The 15,471-nt window shown below is 39.6% G+C and overlaps 1 protein-coding gene across 4 annotated transcripts in view; it reads left to right on the top strand.

Moving 5' to 3' along the window:
- The window catches only part of LOC127037307 (uncharacterized), a 28,237-nt gene extending 18,453 nt beyond the window's left edge, over positions 1-9,784 (top strand). Inside the window, exons 6-8 of one of the 4 annotated variants that reach the window (XR_007770324.1) lie at positions 1,707-1,907; positions 6,470-6,600; positions 8,988-9,784. Coding sequence is in view for 3 of the 4 variants with exons in the window: in XM_050928846.1 (XP_050784803.1) it covers positions 1,707-1,907; positions 6,470-6,508 (240 nt within the window). In the remaining variant the exon portion in view is untranslated. Of the gene's footprint in view, positions 1-1,706; positions 1,908-4,187; positions 4,270-6,469; positions 6,601-8,987 lie in introns of those variants that run through there. The other 3 variants (XM_050928846.1, XM_050928848.1, XM_050928849.1) reach the window with 3 other exon arrangements.
- The last annotated feature ends 5,687 nt before the right edge of the window (positions 9,785-15,471 follow it).

Raw genomic sequence — 15,471 nt, 5'->3', positions numbered from 1 at the left:
ATAAGCAGGTATCCCAGCATACCTGAGGAAGCCTCTGGTAATCAAGCTGGTCTCCTTCCCCGGTTTGCTCTCGCGTTCCCCGAACCCCGAGCAAGCAGGTCTCCTTCCCTGCGGTTTGCAGGGGGGTTCCGGGAACGCGAGAGCAAACCGCGGCGAAGCTGGTCTCCTTCCCCGGTTTGCTCTCGCGTTCCCCGAACAAGCAGGTCTCCTTCCCTGAGGTTTGCTGGGTGGTTCCGGGAACGCGAGAGCAAACCGCGGCGAAGCTGGTCTCCTTCCCCGGTTTGCTCTCGCGTTCCCCGAACAAGCAGGTCTCCTTCCCTGCGGTTTGCAGGGGGGTTCCGGGAACGCGAGAGCAAACCGCGGCGAAGCTGGTCTCCTTTCCCGGTTTGCTCTCGCGTTCCCCGAACCCCCGAGCAAGCAGGTCTCCTTCCCTGCGGTTTGCTGGGTGGTTCGGCGAACGCGAGAGCAAACCGGGGAAGGAGACCAGCTTCGCCGCGGTTTGCTCTCGCGTTCCCCGAACCACCCTGCAAACCGCAGGGAAGGAGACCTGCTTGTTCGGGGAACGCGAGAGCAAACCGCGGCGAAGCTGGTCTCCTTTCCCGGTTTGCTCTCGCGTTCGCCGAACCACCCTGCAAACCGCAGGGAAGGAGACCTGCTTGTTCGAGGAACGCGAGAGCAAACCGCGGCGAAGCTGGTCTCCTTTCCCGGTTTGCTCTCGCGTTCGCCGAACCACCCTGCAAACCGCAGGGAAGGAGACCTGCTTGCTCGGGGGTTCGGGGAACGAGAGAGCAAACCGGGAAAGGAGACCAGCTTCCCCGTGGTTTGCTCTCGCGTTCCCCGAACCTCCCTTGAAGCCGCCCAACAGCGCTGCAGTGTGGCCACATCTAACACCACTTGCAGCGCTGGTTGCTGTAAGTGTGGCCACTCTGCAGCGCTGGCCCTATACAGCTGTACTAATACAGCTGTAACAACCAGCGCTGCAAAATTTTAGATGTAGACATGGCCTGTATATACAGAAGCTTTTTCAGTCTCCACCAGAAACCTCTCCCAGTTGTGTGCTTGCCCAGGCTATACTGGTGTCATGCAAATACAATGCCTAAATTGTAGGTACTTAATATGTGAAAGTCAAGCTGGGATTGGGGCATGCTTTTTCAGAAATGCAAATTTACATTTTAGACCTAAATAGAGTGATGCTTGCTTAATCTTGATAAAGTTATGGTAAAACAGACACTTTTTAGATGTTACATTTATAAAATTAAAGCGACACAATCAATTTGAAAATCACTTTATCTGAAAATTATGTATTTTCTATATTACAAGTAATCTCTAGTCTAACTAATATTGAAACTCTAGTTTGATTATTTTGTGCATTGACAGCTTTACTGACTGTGTAGGAGAAACAATGAGTTTCTTCCCCACTGAAATAATTCTTGTAAAAATATTAATAGAAGTGCAGAAATGGAATTTAATATTTTCAAGCCCATACTAATTAAAGAGTTGTAAGACACTGATTTTTCTTAAAAATTTGCCCCCTCCTTCCCAAACAAACAAAAAACATTGTCAATGTCCCTTTCTCCCAAATAATTTTTCAAGGGGGCGGGGGAGGAAATAATTAGTTCTGAAAGTATTAATCCAGTTCATGTTTTAATAGCTTTGATCTAATGCTTTATATCAAATTTTTAAAACTGTACCTCTTTAAAATTAAGGTTCTAAACAACCTTCTAACTGTTGCCAACACAAAGAAATTTGTGGACACTCAAGCAAACAAGAGAGGCCAGGAGCTGTCACAGCTAGTTCTGCACAGTATGGATAAAAAAATAAGAAAATTGGGACGACATAGCCCTGAATATTATCAACAAGAGTATTTCTACAAAGAAGCAATGGGAAACGCTTTTTACAGTCTTGTGGTAAGCATGAACGTTCTAAGTTTTTGCTATAAATTAACATGTAACCTCCAGTTATTTATTATTTATTTCGATTTGTAAAATTAGAGGCATCTCCCCAAGCACTCTAAGCACCTCTGATCCATACGTAAATAAATCAGTGTGTTTCCCTTCAACTTTTGAAAAAAATCATCTACACAGGGAATATTTTCTTTGTTTTAAACCTTGTCAGACAAAATTGTTGTGGCTCTTTGTCAGGTAAGCCACAGTCAAGTATGAAAGGTGATTGATGTATCTGGACTTTTCAGAACTCTGTCAAATCAAACAAAAACTCCCCACAACCTGTGTTTGAAACTTAATAGTTAAGAAGGCTTTCCTCAGGCTGGTACCAAATGAAACTTAAGTAAAAAGAGATATCTTTTTACCAAAATGTGTAGATAAAACAAGCCTTTTTCTGTGTTGTTACATTCTCATTACAGGGAAAGCCTGACTCTTAATATTAGCTAGCCCCAACTTCCCAAAGCATAGCTGTCTTTTAGTGTGCTGGAGGAATTATTTAACTCACCTAGAGTGACCAGACTTCTCGATTTTATTGTGACTGTCCCGATATTTACTTGTTTGTCCCACAGGTCGGAACGCGAATTGTCCTGATATTTTGCACTCTGGTGCACAGGTGGAGGGGGCTTGTGCCTCCAACTCAGCCCCGGCCCTGCCCTGACTCCGCCCCCTCACAGCCCCATTGGATCCCTCCCCAAATCCCCGCCCTGGCCCCACCTCTTGTCCAAGCATGCCACATTCCTCCTCTTCCCCCTCCCTCCCAGGCTTGAGTTGGTGCGGTGGGGAGCCCCCACCAATTTTTCCTATGCTCCGGCGGCTCTTTTTTTTTTTTATTTCTCCGCTGGTGACCCCCCCACTTCTCCCCCCGTGTCCCGATATTTCATATGTCTCATCTGGTCACTCTAAACTCATCACAGTTGGTCCAGCCCTTCTGTAGTAACAAGAATTCATTTGTGATACGCATAATTTCCTGTTGCTTAAAACACTTTGAGTTCTCTCTCAATACGTGTTAAAAGTTTTATTTATCCTCTTAGTAGCTTGGGTCGCAACTATGGCTATTGGTGCTGTTTCTGAGCCCTGGTTTGCACTACAAACTTATGTTGGTACAACTTGGATCACTTGATGATTACCTGTTCAGTTCATTGCCCCTGGAGCATCTGGAATTGGCCACTGTCAGAAGGCAGGATACTGGGCTGGATGGACCTTTGGTTTGACCTAGTATGGCCGTTCTTATGTTCTAATCCAGGAACTTGGAGCAAGCATCAGTGCTCTTTCTTTCTCTGAAAGTGGAAGTATTAACCCATCCCTGTCAGTCCATGTCATAGGTGCCTAGTACTACCTTATTCTGTAACATTCAGAGAAAATCTTCCTTCCTAAAGTCTAGCACTCTGGAAACTTGGCACAAATTGGGTGTCTCCAAGCAGAACTCCAACATTTTCACTAGTCATGAGACCAGGTGAAACCCCTTTGCCCACAAAGACACTTTGAGTGAAGGCCGTTCTCATCTGATTTTAAACTCATATTTGTGTACTAAGACTGTTCCTCCAAAATGTACACCCTAAATGGGTCTATATGCTTTCAACCTGGCACACAGTCTATTTGTACTTGATTTGTTTCCATCTCTATAATCTGTGTTTGGCTTTGCTGGTACTGGTAGTTTTACCAATTTGTAATGTTAAATGCATTGTGACCAGCTACCAGGTCCTCATGGTGGCTAAATAAAATTTCCTCTTTTGAAACAATGCTTACTATTACCACACACATACAAAAAGCAGTGGGTATTTAGGAAGGTAATTCCAAAAGACAAAGAGATCTTTTGATTCTTGTAATGTGGCAGGAAGATCTGCAGTAACATGAATCAGTGCAAGCTGACACATTTACAGATTTTGACTCTCAGATCTAGGACTTACATAACAGAGTAGAAAAAGATGTTATGAAGGTAAAAGAAAGCTACTCATTTAAAGTGTCTCAAATAGATCATCCAGTCTTCTGTCCTTCAGCATTTTTGGAGGTGTCCTTGGGTCAGTAAGGTTGCTTATAAATACATGTTTTGCATATAAACTGACTTTTAAATTCAGTCATTTGGCACTTAGGTTTCTGAGAGTCATAAACACTCTACTGTCACTGCCAGGCAGAAAAGACCCAATTCAAGTTTTTGTTCGGCTTCGGCTTGGTTACTTTTTAGTCTCTAAAGCACTTCCCTTGCAGTGTTAATTGACTGCAATTTCTGTTTTTCATGACTTGTAGAAAATAACATCAAGTATAAACGCTTCATAGAATCATAGAAATGTAAGACCGGAAGGGCCCTCAAGAACTTATCAACTCCAGCCCCCTGCTGAGCCAGGACCAAGTAAACCTTGACCATCCATGACAGGTATTTGTCCAATTTAGTCTTAAAATTCTCCAATGATGGGGATTCCACAACCTCCTTTGGAAACCTATTCCAAGGCTTAAGTACCCTTATACACTGTATCTGCTACTTTAATGGTGATCAGGGATGCACCCTGCTGCTCCTAAAACGCAGCTGAAGGCACCGCCTTCCTCCCCTGTACGCCGCACCATTCGACACAAGCTCCCGGTGATCAGCCTTCAGAGGGTACCGAGTGGTGCTCTGGTTGTCCCACGGACACGGCAGGTCCTTAAATTTAAGGGGCAGAAGGAGACCAAAAAGGATCTCCCCGGAGATGCTGCTACAAGTAGCTCCCACACCACGAGACCAGCCCGCGAGAACACTACCAGGGAGAAGGGCTTGCGCCCGGCTCCCCAGGCAACGGAAGACCGCCCTGCAGTGCTCCAGCTGCCGCAGGAACCCCCAGCTGCCGGCTCGCAGCTGCAACCCCCGGGAGTCTCCCCCACCGGGCTCCCGGCACCCGAGGAACCTCCCCGTGATGGCCAGCGTTTACAGAGAGCCTTCACCACTGTGCTCCTCCCACGAGAGGAATCGCCTCCCTTTTCCTTAGAGCTGAATTAAACCTCCCTTGCTGCAGTGTAAGCCCATTATTTTCTCTACTACTTTCAGTGGACATGGAGAACAATTGACCACATTTCTCTTTATAACAGCCCTTAACATATTTGAAGACAGTTATCAGGTCTCCCTTCAATCTTCTTTTTTCCAGATTAAACATGCCCAGTTTTTTAAACCTTTCCTCAAAGAGAAGATTTTCTAAACCTTTTATCATGTGTGTTGCTCCATTCTGGAGTCTCTCCAATTTGTCCACATCTTTCCTAAAGTGTGGCTCTCAGAATTGGACAGAGTACTCCAACTGAGGCCTCCCCAGCGCAAGATAGAGTAGGACAGTTACCTCCCTTGTCATACATATGACACTCCTGTTAATACACCACAGAATTATATTAGTGTTTTTCACAGTTGCATCCCATTCTTGACTTGTATTCAGTTTGTGATCCATTATAACTCCCAGATCCTTTTCAGCAGTCCTTATTCCCCATTGTATATTTGTGCATTTGATTTTTTTCCTTCCTAAATGAAGTGCTTTTTACTTATCTTTACTGAATTTCATCTTGCTGATTTCAGAGCATTTCTCCAATTTGTCAAGGTCATTTTGAATTCTATTTCAATCCTCCAAAGTGCTTGTATCATCTGTAAATTTTTCCACCTCACTGTTTATCCCTTTTTCCAGATAATTTATGAGTATGTTAATAACACTGGTCCCAGTACAGATCCTGTGGGGACCCTGCTATTTCTCTCTTTCCACATACATATTTTGTTCTTTGTGAAAGCATATGCTGATACAATTAATCAGGTTCAAACTCTGATTGAACCAAGTGTTATAAGGAAAAGATTGGTTTACTTTTCTGAGTGGAGTTTCTTCTGTATGTGATGCCTAAGCAGGAAGATTAATTCTAATAAATCTTTCATATTTTACAAATAGGAGCATGTTGTGTGTTTATTCTGCAATTTTCTGAAGCGTCTGTCAGTAGCCACTTTTTGAGATGGAATATCACACTAAATGGTCTATAGGTCTATTCTGGCATAGAAATTCTTAATTTCATGTCCTTATTGTGCCACGTTTTCTCCCACCTTCAAATCAAATACGAAAAAGATTTGGTAAGAATGCCTAGAAAGCTCCTTATAATCTAGTAAATGTAGAACAATATTCAGTTACCAGTAGTCTACAGTTAGGTTGCCATGGAGTAAGTGAGTTACTCAGGTTTATTTGCATTAGTTTATATCTTCAATAATCCAGTGAGTTCAAATGCTCTTATTTTCTTTGTCAACTTAATTGCCATAAGGGATCAGTCTTAAACAAAGTGGGCATGAGAGCATGGAACTGAAGTGATTGAAGTAGCCGAACAGTCTATCTTTGCTGTAGCCAATCAACCTTCATTTCTGTATATCCCTAAGTAATATTAGGAAGGAGTGGTGTCCTCAAGTAATGTTTCTTTCATCAAATATTTTAATATAGAATACTTTTAAGGGAAAAAAATTAAGAGGAAATGTCTCAAACCTCTTATCTACAAAATATTCAAGTCTGTGCATCTAGGTCAACCAATGTTTTATTTTATTACAGGAAACAGTCCTCTTGAATGCAGGTTATGGTCATCTATGAGCTTTCCCTTCAAAGGTGAAGAATATTGGGTATCAGAATGATCAAATTCTTGAACTGGATCAAACATATTTTCAAGCTCTACCTAAAACTAAGTATACATTATGTGTATTTTGCCTCCATTTTATAACTTACTGATTTTAAAAAATATAAAAATAATAGAATTAAGAATCTTTTGTACAAAAAGCATTTCTTCCTGCATGTATGGGGTATAAATTGTATATATCTTTACATTAAAGTTGTTTCATTTACTGCTGATTCAAAATGTACTTTTGTTGTTTTCCTGATTATAAATGTGAAAGTTCATTTTCAACAGCTATTATACTGACAGCAATAACAGTTGATTAAAAAGTCTCTTTGTACCTTATTGTCTTATCCATTAGGAAATCTTAGTAAAATTAGGTTACCCGGGACAGCATTGTTGCAGCTCAGCTTCCATGTGCTGTGGCCTCCTGAAATAGTTGCAGTATGATGCATTGGTTTTCTATCACTTGCAACTCTGTAGGTGTCAAATACAGAATGGCCATCTCTTCATTCCTTTGCCACATTGCAAACATCTTAGTGGCTTAATGATACTTAATTATTCATCCATATAGAGCCAAATTCTCAGCTCTGCTTGCATAACTATAAGGAGTTTTGTGTGAGGCACAATCCTTTTCAGGTTCCCTTAGCTGGCTGCCAGCTAGAACTGACAGGGCTGTGAGGATGTTGAGGTGGTGATGGTGCTGTTCTTGTTCAGAGCCTCACCTGAAATCTGCCCCAAAATCTTGAGTTCAGTATATGACAGAAGAACTTGCTGAAGTCTGACTTCTCCCTGGGATAGGAGAGGAGTTGCATAGCTGTGTAAGCTGTATGTGGCTGCACCAGGAATGTGCTTCACTCCTCCAAACCAGACACACTTAGATGAAAGGAAACCTATGGTTATGGGACTGCTACGGGCTATATGCCGCAGATGTTTTGTGATCAACAATGAAAAATAATTTGGTAAGTATCTGATGTTTGAGCTTGTGCATCTGCAGCTCTTTCTAAATTGAAAGCAGAGTTAAGTGTCCACACAATGCATTTAACAGATGGCATGTTTTCTGCATTCCTGTGTTTGCATAAGAGATTGTGGATAATCAAATTATTATGATGGACAAAAAATGGCAAATAGACAATTCCCATCTATAACAACACTTGATACATTTGCCTTTTATCAGAAACAATAACTTATAGGTGAAGGAAATCTTTTTGATGATCTAGTCATACAGTTCCTCCAATGATGTATTTTTAGGAGGACTGTAAAGAGAGACAGTTTCTTCACCTGAGTGTCTGCTTCAACGTGTTTGTAGTGTTTGCCATTGTCCTTCATACTGTACCAATAATCAAATTTATCTTATTTCCTCAGATGTTCTTCATCCTTTCAATTCATCTGAAAGCATCCAAACTAAAGCATTATATCTGTACTCTTGGTAAAAAAAAGAGTTTTGTATCACAGAAGGGATTGTTGGTGATTTTAAAAGAAAATCATTCACTCTCTGGTATTCTTTTTACTTTCTCTTATCCGTAGCCCCATCTTGGGAGTCCCTACCATACCTAAAATAATCACCAGTGCTATGTGGACTGGCAAAATTTGCCCACAGCATTTCAGATGCCTGATGTGTCCTTTGCTGAAAAGGAAACAGCTGGGTATTTTCTGACATAATGTGCCTAATCCACCTCTGCTGTCATCATCTTAATTGCTGTTGCTGTTTTTTTTAAGTCCTCTACAGAAGGTCTTTGTAATGACAAGTGAACAGTTTACGCTTCATAAGCATACATAAAGAAAGCTGCTGCTAATTGGAGGGGCAGTAATGCAGTTATGATTCCTCAATGTTTAAGTTACAATTGGTTAAAAGGACACATTTTGGTTGGTATTTACTCTGCTATATAAGATTCTATCCAGGGTGAAATTTGATTGATAAGGTCTGACCTCAGAAATGACTATTTTGGAGAGAGAAGAGATGTTTGTTTAAACCTTACTTATAATACCAACATCAGCATATCTATTACTGTTTTATTTCTTATTTTATCTGTGCTTGTGAACGGTTAATAGCTACAATAGCAAGTCATGTCGCAAGCAGGGGAGGGAGAATCCCTGTCATACTCCTGAAGAACTCCTTTTTTCTGTACCCTGCCCTCAAGGCATGTAGCCATAATGTTCCAGATTAATAGGACTCTTCAGAGCCCAATAGTAATGCCTCTTAATCTGCCAGAGGGGGGTTACTGTTGAGTAATGTACTCCCTTTCCCCTCCACTGCTTACCCTAAGGGCTCAGCACACTGCCTCAGCAGCACTCCCAGCTCCTAAGAGGCTGAAGAGGATTGTTTTTACACTTCTGTCTCCTCCAAAAGTTACATTTCTGTAGTATAGATAGTTGTAGATAAAGTACTCTCACAGTTACATGTCAAAACTTGTTTTCTCTAAATGTTAAGATTTTTCCTTTTTGTTCCTCCTTCCACAGATAACAATATCTTTGGAGAGCATCAGCCTGGAGCCTTGCTTCCTATAATCATTGAAGGGCTGAAGGTATCCCCTAACTCCCCCTTCCAGCTTATTGACTCACTTTGTCAGTAGTTTGTGTGTTATGAGAAGATATCATTCTTTAGACTCAGAACAGGGAAAGGAACATTGTTTGCACTGAGAGAATCATAGAGATGACAGTTCTTTTTTTCTAAAGCATTCAGTGTGTAATTGCTGAAGACATTCCAAGCCATTCTAATGAAGTGTACTGTCTGCCAGTCTGTGTGCTCTTCCTAGAGAACCATCTGTTACACCTCAAATATCTAAAGGTCTGCCATCATTTATTGCACCAAACAAATCAGTTTCTTTGTCTGACATGCAGTAACTTGTGAATGTGGCCTCCTAGAAGGTAGTTTGTTACCATGCAAAGCACAGGATCTTCTGTATGTTGTTGCCATATAAAAATGTTTTTTCATGACTCATCATAGCAAATTTCTGATATCAGACCTACTGATTAGATTTTTAATTTACTTGATAACATATATAAATACTAAAAAATCCTGAATGATTTTTCTCTTTACTCAATCATTGTTACATCATACGCTTTTTCTTTTGGTAAACCAAACCTTTCTTTGTAATGCTCTGTAGGTCTTGTGTATAAAGGCAACCTGGCCTTATTGTAATTTGATTTACTGTTCCTTTAATTAGATTATTTGTAGCTGAAACAAAGCTTTGTTAGCCAATAACCTAACAAATCTTGCTGTGTCATGTTGCTGCAAATAAAGATATTTCAAATTACACTGTTTGGTGGTTACCAGAAGGGTTCTTATGATAAGCATGTGGGCCTTTAGAACACAAGGACATAGGACCCAGTCCTGCAGCATATGAAGTCACTGGGACCTTAATGTGAGTAAAGGCTGCAGGAGCAGGCCTATAATGGTAAATTTTATGGTTATTTGCAAACCCATTACTCTCCCTTCCCTGCTGTAGATTCAAAGAACATCCTCGCTCCCTCATTCAGCTGAGACTGTTCATTTCTTTTCCCCTAATACTTTGACCTGTGAGAATACAAGTGCTTTTTTGAGAAGTGCAGAAATGTCCTATTGTGAGATTCCTTACCTAAGAGACTCATAAGACTTATGCCTAAATAGGTAGTAGTCTTCCTTTATTTTTTCCATTAAACAATATGAAACTAATTGAGACCCTGAAGCACGTGTAACTTTGCACACATGTATAGTCCCAGGGACTTCAAAAGGACTACTCACCTGCATGTTTAAGTCTTTGCAGGAGCAGGGCCTAACAATACAGGAATTCTCAGATTACCTTCTTTTTACTGCACTATATTGTACCCACATAGTTTAACAGGGTCCTCTACTAAAACCTGACCCACCAATGGAAATCAGACCACAATATAAAATTCACCATCTTGTGAAAGTAGTCCTGTAATACCCAAACCTGAGGAGGTATTAATGAAAAAGCAGCTTAAGGTAGGTGAGGAGTTGAAGAGCAGAATCCAGAGTGAAAAACGCTTAATGAAAATCTTAATTACTGTGTATAGTGCCTTCAAACCATAGTGACAGTACCGTAGAAATGCATTAGAACAGATATTTAGTTGGACCTAAACAGCTCCCCCAATCCTACCTCCTGTGAGTTTATTTTTTTCATTAAAAAGCAAGTTATTGTTCTCTTATTCCCATAACCTATTTGCTAGGCAGTTTTGGTACTGTACATTCAGTATGTATGCCAGGATTCCAGTAACTTGATTTAATTGTTTACAGAAGAACACACATTATGTAAATACTCTACTGTACCTTGTCCTCTGGAGTGCTGCACATACTTATAGTAGTACTGCTCATAGTAAATGTTTTGGTAACTTTGTAGTGGTCAGGGCATATTTGTTAAAGCCTGATAGACATTTATTTACAGTAATAATATTTTTAATCCCTCTTGTTTAAATTGCTTGATAGTAATTACTATTGCAGACTATGTGGCTGTGGGGATCCATCCATTTTAGGTACCTTACATTGTTAAAATTTAGCTTCCACTCAACCCCCTTTGAAGCCATTTGGAAAAGAGAACTGTTGAGCAGATGCCAATAATAAATCCTGTTGAGATCTCTGTATCCTCCTGATAGTACTGCCTGTGCCAACTGGAGACTGACTGGTATGAATTTGAACTCTCTGTACCACTTGATATATTGTGCTTCAAATGGACCAATTACAATAATTACCAGCTCTGTGGCTGGGGCTTTAGTGCTCAATCTGCACCTCATACCCCAGCTAGCTGGCAATATATCCAATCCTATAAACTCTCAGTTTTTCAAATAAAATGAATGTGAAATGAAATACTTGGAAAAATTAGAAGAGAGCTTGAACTGAAATTAAATGTTAGCCATTGGTGATGGTGTTCATGATGCAAACTGTAGATTACTAGGAAGGTACAAAGTTAGGCCCAAATCCTGCACTCAGTTCAGCATGGGAAGACCCTTTTGCATGGGGGTCCAATTGCAGGATCAGTGATTGAAAAAGTACAGTGGGGAGCACTTTATAAATGTCTATAGATTGGTAGAAATTCTGCCTTATATTTTAATATATATATTTTAAGATATTGAAACTAAATCAGAAAAAAATCTGTGTAAATAGGAGTGGTATACTTTTAACTAAGCCATTGTTACTTTTCAGTTGTCTTTTGCTTTTCTTATCATAACCTTAACTCTCTAAAAAACACAGCATTTTTATTACTGTGCAAAAGATATATTTTACAGAGAAAATGTTTTAAATCATTTAGTAGAAAAATAAATTAGTGAGGAGGGATTCTGGTAATCTTTTAATAACAATGTATTTTCCCTTGTTGACTGGGGCTGTCAAATAGCCACTGGCCATATCCTCATTCCACTAGGAACAAAGTCTGCATCAAGGTACTTCTTGTGTGCACAAATTTAATCTTATAATATTTTATCTGTATTATTACTAGTCCTTTTAATTGTTTCTAATGTTGTGATCTCTTTAATTATTCTGTAGCAATGATTGCATTCCCTGTATCAAGGAGGCAGGGGGACTGTTGGCATAAATCTGTCATAAGTTTATATGACCTGACATATGCTTCAGATGGACTATTACAATAATCACTTGAACTGCTGTAGCTTTGGCTACTTGGCATGTGACCCATGTACCTCAATTAGCAGAATACATTGTGTTATCTAGATAGTCATTTGCATGTGCCCAAAAAGTATCTGAAAGATTTTCATTCAAAAAGATGGTGAAACAAAAGTAACTGGATAAAATTTAGAGGTGGGTAAATTAGTGTAAATTACAGGTAGTTAAGTGGGTGTCTAAATTAGTGTCACTTTGCATACTGAGCAGCCAGAAGAAGGTGTAAATTAAGATGGAAGGTGGGCACTTTAAGTTACTCTTCTTATTTTTTCCACTTTGTAATTTGGGAGGAAAAACAACTAATTAGACTCCCTTTCCCTCACTTGTCTCAGGGCTTTTCTTGACACAGGAAGTTTTACTGGTTATACTGGGATAATAAAACGGTATAGTTAAACCGATACAGTTACATAAATTCTGGAATAAGAGTGCCTTTTCAGTTTAGCTTAAACCCCTTCCAAAGCAATGTAAGCTAAACCAAGAAAAGGCATTCTTATACCTGAATAAGAGTGTCAACCTGGGGAGTTATACTGGTATAACTATATTGTTTTAAATTCATGTTTATACAGGTATAACATTGCTGTATAGACATCCCCTCATATTCTCTAATAGCCACTTAGGATGTGTCTAGAGTAAAGGATAAAAAGTGGTGTTGGTGCAGGGTGTATTAGTGCTATTGTAAACAAAAAAATATGAATTCTTGAAGGGAAGCAGTTTGGGAACTGGAGGGGAATAAAGATGGGAGGCAATTCTATTTGGTGGTTCATATATTTTATGATTATTAGGGCATTAAAAATTACTGAGACAGATTTGAAGATGTGAGACTTGATATTTGAGTGATGGGAGAGGCAGTGCTGAGGAGAGAATGGTCAGCTGTAGCACTTGAAGGGAGGGCCAGTTATTGCAACTCTGGTTCACAATCATAAATTGGTTACATCTGGGTAATTTTTCATCTCTTGTTCTTAAACATTTAATGGTGCTACTGGAAGAGATGATGGGTCATGTTGTTCACCTCCCAAGCTGTGTTTGTTATGCTCTTGCTGGTATCCTCTGGATGCCTTCTCTGCGTTTTTAGAATTACTTTCAAAATGTACCATTTTCTTCAAAATCATTCAATGGAGAGATTCCTCAGGATAGCCTGTATGTAATCTGTTGACATTTCTTATTCAACAGGGGAATGTTTTATCTTGTAAGGGAAAGGGGAGCATAAACTGGAACAGTTTAGAAATGCAAACAATGTTGGGGAAAGAAGGATTTGCTTTTTGTTCCTTCTGCGCAAATCATTATTATTATTGAAACAAACACCTCTGCCTACAGGGAAAACAAGATATTCCTCCTCCACTTTCTTGGCTTGATATTTAGATGGTGATTTGGAGCCAAGTGAAAAGTGAAGGGGGTATAATATGTAGGGATAAATGAGTAAAATGTTAAGGTACTGCACTGGGTTTCAACTGCCAACTCCTATCAGTTTCATTGGCTTCAATCTTGTGCAATGTTGAACATTTCCCCCATTATCTCCTTTCCGAAGACTGGTTAATTTTTAAATTGGATTATCAACATTCTCTTAACTCTTGATGTTTTTATTATACAATGTTGAGCCTTAGAATCACCACAGACCTCACTCCCTTCTGCTCTAAATGCAAGATGTGTTTCTTTGACCTTGCCTTTGCTAGCACAAAGCATAGTGTACTGTGTACATATAAGATATTACATTAAAAATAAAAAATCCCGTACAGTTTCCCTCTTGGGAGAGGAAGAGAAAGAAAGAGCACATGTGACAGATGCTAATCATGTTCCTTAATGCATTTCTGGAAGTTGCTCAGATACATTCTATTTTAGACAGCTTTCATCACTGTACTATCTCCAGCACCAGTATTTCACAAAATCTTTGGGCTTTTTTTGTTTTGTTTCTTGCATGTTTCAAGAGGCTTTGTTTTCAAATTGTATTTTTTAAATTCAACTCAAAACTACCTAACGATACAAAATTGACCATACATGATTAGGAAAACGTGGACTATTATCCAGCATATCTTAATATTGTTTATGCAGCCCCATTTGTGTGCATGACTCTTCATAGAACAAATAAGTCAGTTAGTGGCTTGATGATGTTATAATTTAATTCAGATAAAATATAGGAGGGGGATGGCAAATTAGAAAAAGAGAAGAAATAGATCAACTAGTACTTCAGATAAAGATTTTTAAATACATTTTATTTCTCCCTCCTCTTAGGAAGGTGGCATGTTTATATCAATATTATTGGACAGATATTTTGCATCTATAATGCGCCTTTTAATAAGGATAGCAAAGTATTTACAAATATTAACTAACATGACATGAAATAGTTAAATACAATTATTAGTTTCATTTTACAGATAAGTAAACTGAGGCATAGAACTTAAGTGAGTTGCCCAGGACTATATAGTGAATCAGTGGTAAAGCTAGTATTATACTCCAGATTTGCTCTACTAGTATGTGCTGTTTAAGGAGACAGGGCCAGATTCTCAGCTGATGGAAGCTGATGTAACTCTAATGAAATCAATAGAGAGGTCTACTTACACCAGTTGAAAATCTGCTCTACAGTGTGTAGTATTCCCATGTTTCCATTCCCTCAATCAAATCCTATCTTTTCCTAAAGATGCTGTTTGATAGAAACCACAACAGTACTTCTGTGTGAATGCTGAACTCTTCTTTCTTTTAGCTCCTTCAAAGTGTTGAATTTCTCCTTGGGGATGTGTGACTTAATAACATTGCAAACAACTCTTTATCTCTGTGCAGGGAGATAATTACTCTAACGACCAAAGTGCTACATTGAAACTTTGGAGGTCTTTTGTGTGCGTCTAAGTACCCAAAGCAGCCCAGAGGAGTCAGTTCTGAGTACTGCAGCAGCACAGATTTTGCTACTGCTGTCCTCATCTTCAGTCACTGTGGAGAAAACCATCTGCTTCTGCTTTGAGTTGGAAAGGGGCTTCTGTTCCAAAGTACCCTCCCTCCCAGCCCATCCCTGTCCCTAGCTGCTATATTTACAACAGCAGTGAGGGAATGAGTCTCTTGGGTTAAAAACATTCCAGTTTAGTTCTAATTAAAATAAATAAATGAAAATCATGCTTGCATACACTGACATACAAAAATAGTCTTTGTGTGAGAAGTAAAGTTTATCTGTCTTAGAAACAGATAAATCTACACCTGCTCATTGTCTTTTTTTATATTATAAACTTATTTATAGAGTGTCCTTTCCTCCCACTCAAGACTTGCAGAAAGTAGACATTCAGCACCTTCATGAGTCCTGAAATGCTAGCCAAAATATTTGAAGGTATCTTTCCTTTGCTGGAACCACTT

The sequence above is a fragment of the Gopherus flavomarginatus genome, chromosome 19 (genome assembly GCF_025201925.1).
Source record: "Gopherus flavomarginatus isolate rGopFla2 chromosome 19, rGopFla2.mat.asm, whole genome shotgun sequence".
Lineage (NCBI taxonomy): Eukaryota > Metazoa > Chordata > Testudines > Testudinidae > Gopherus > Gopherus flavomarginatus.
Note: the sequence above shows the minus strand (reverse complement) of the source record. Positions and strands in the feature narration are given on the sequence as shown.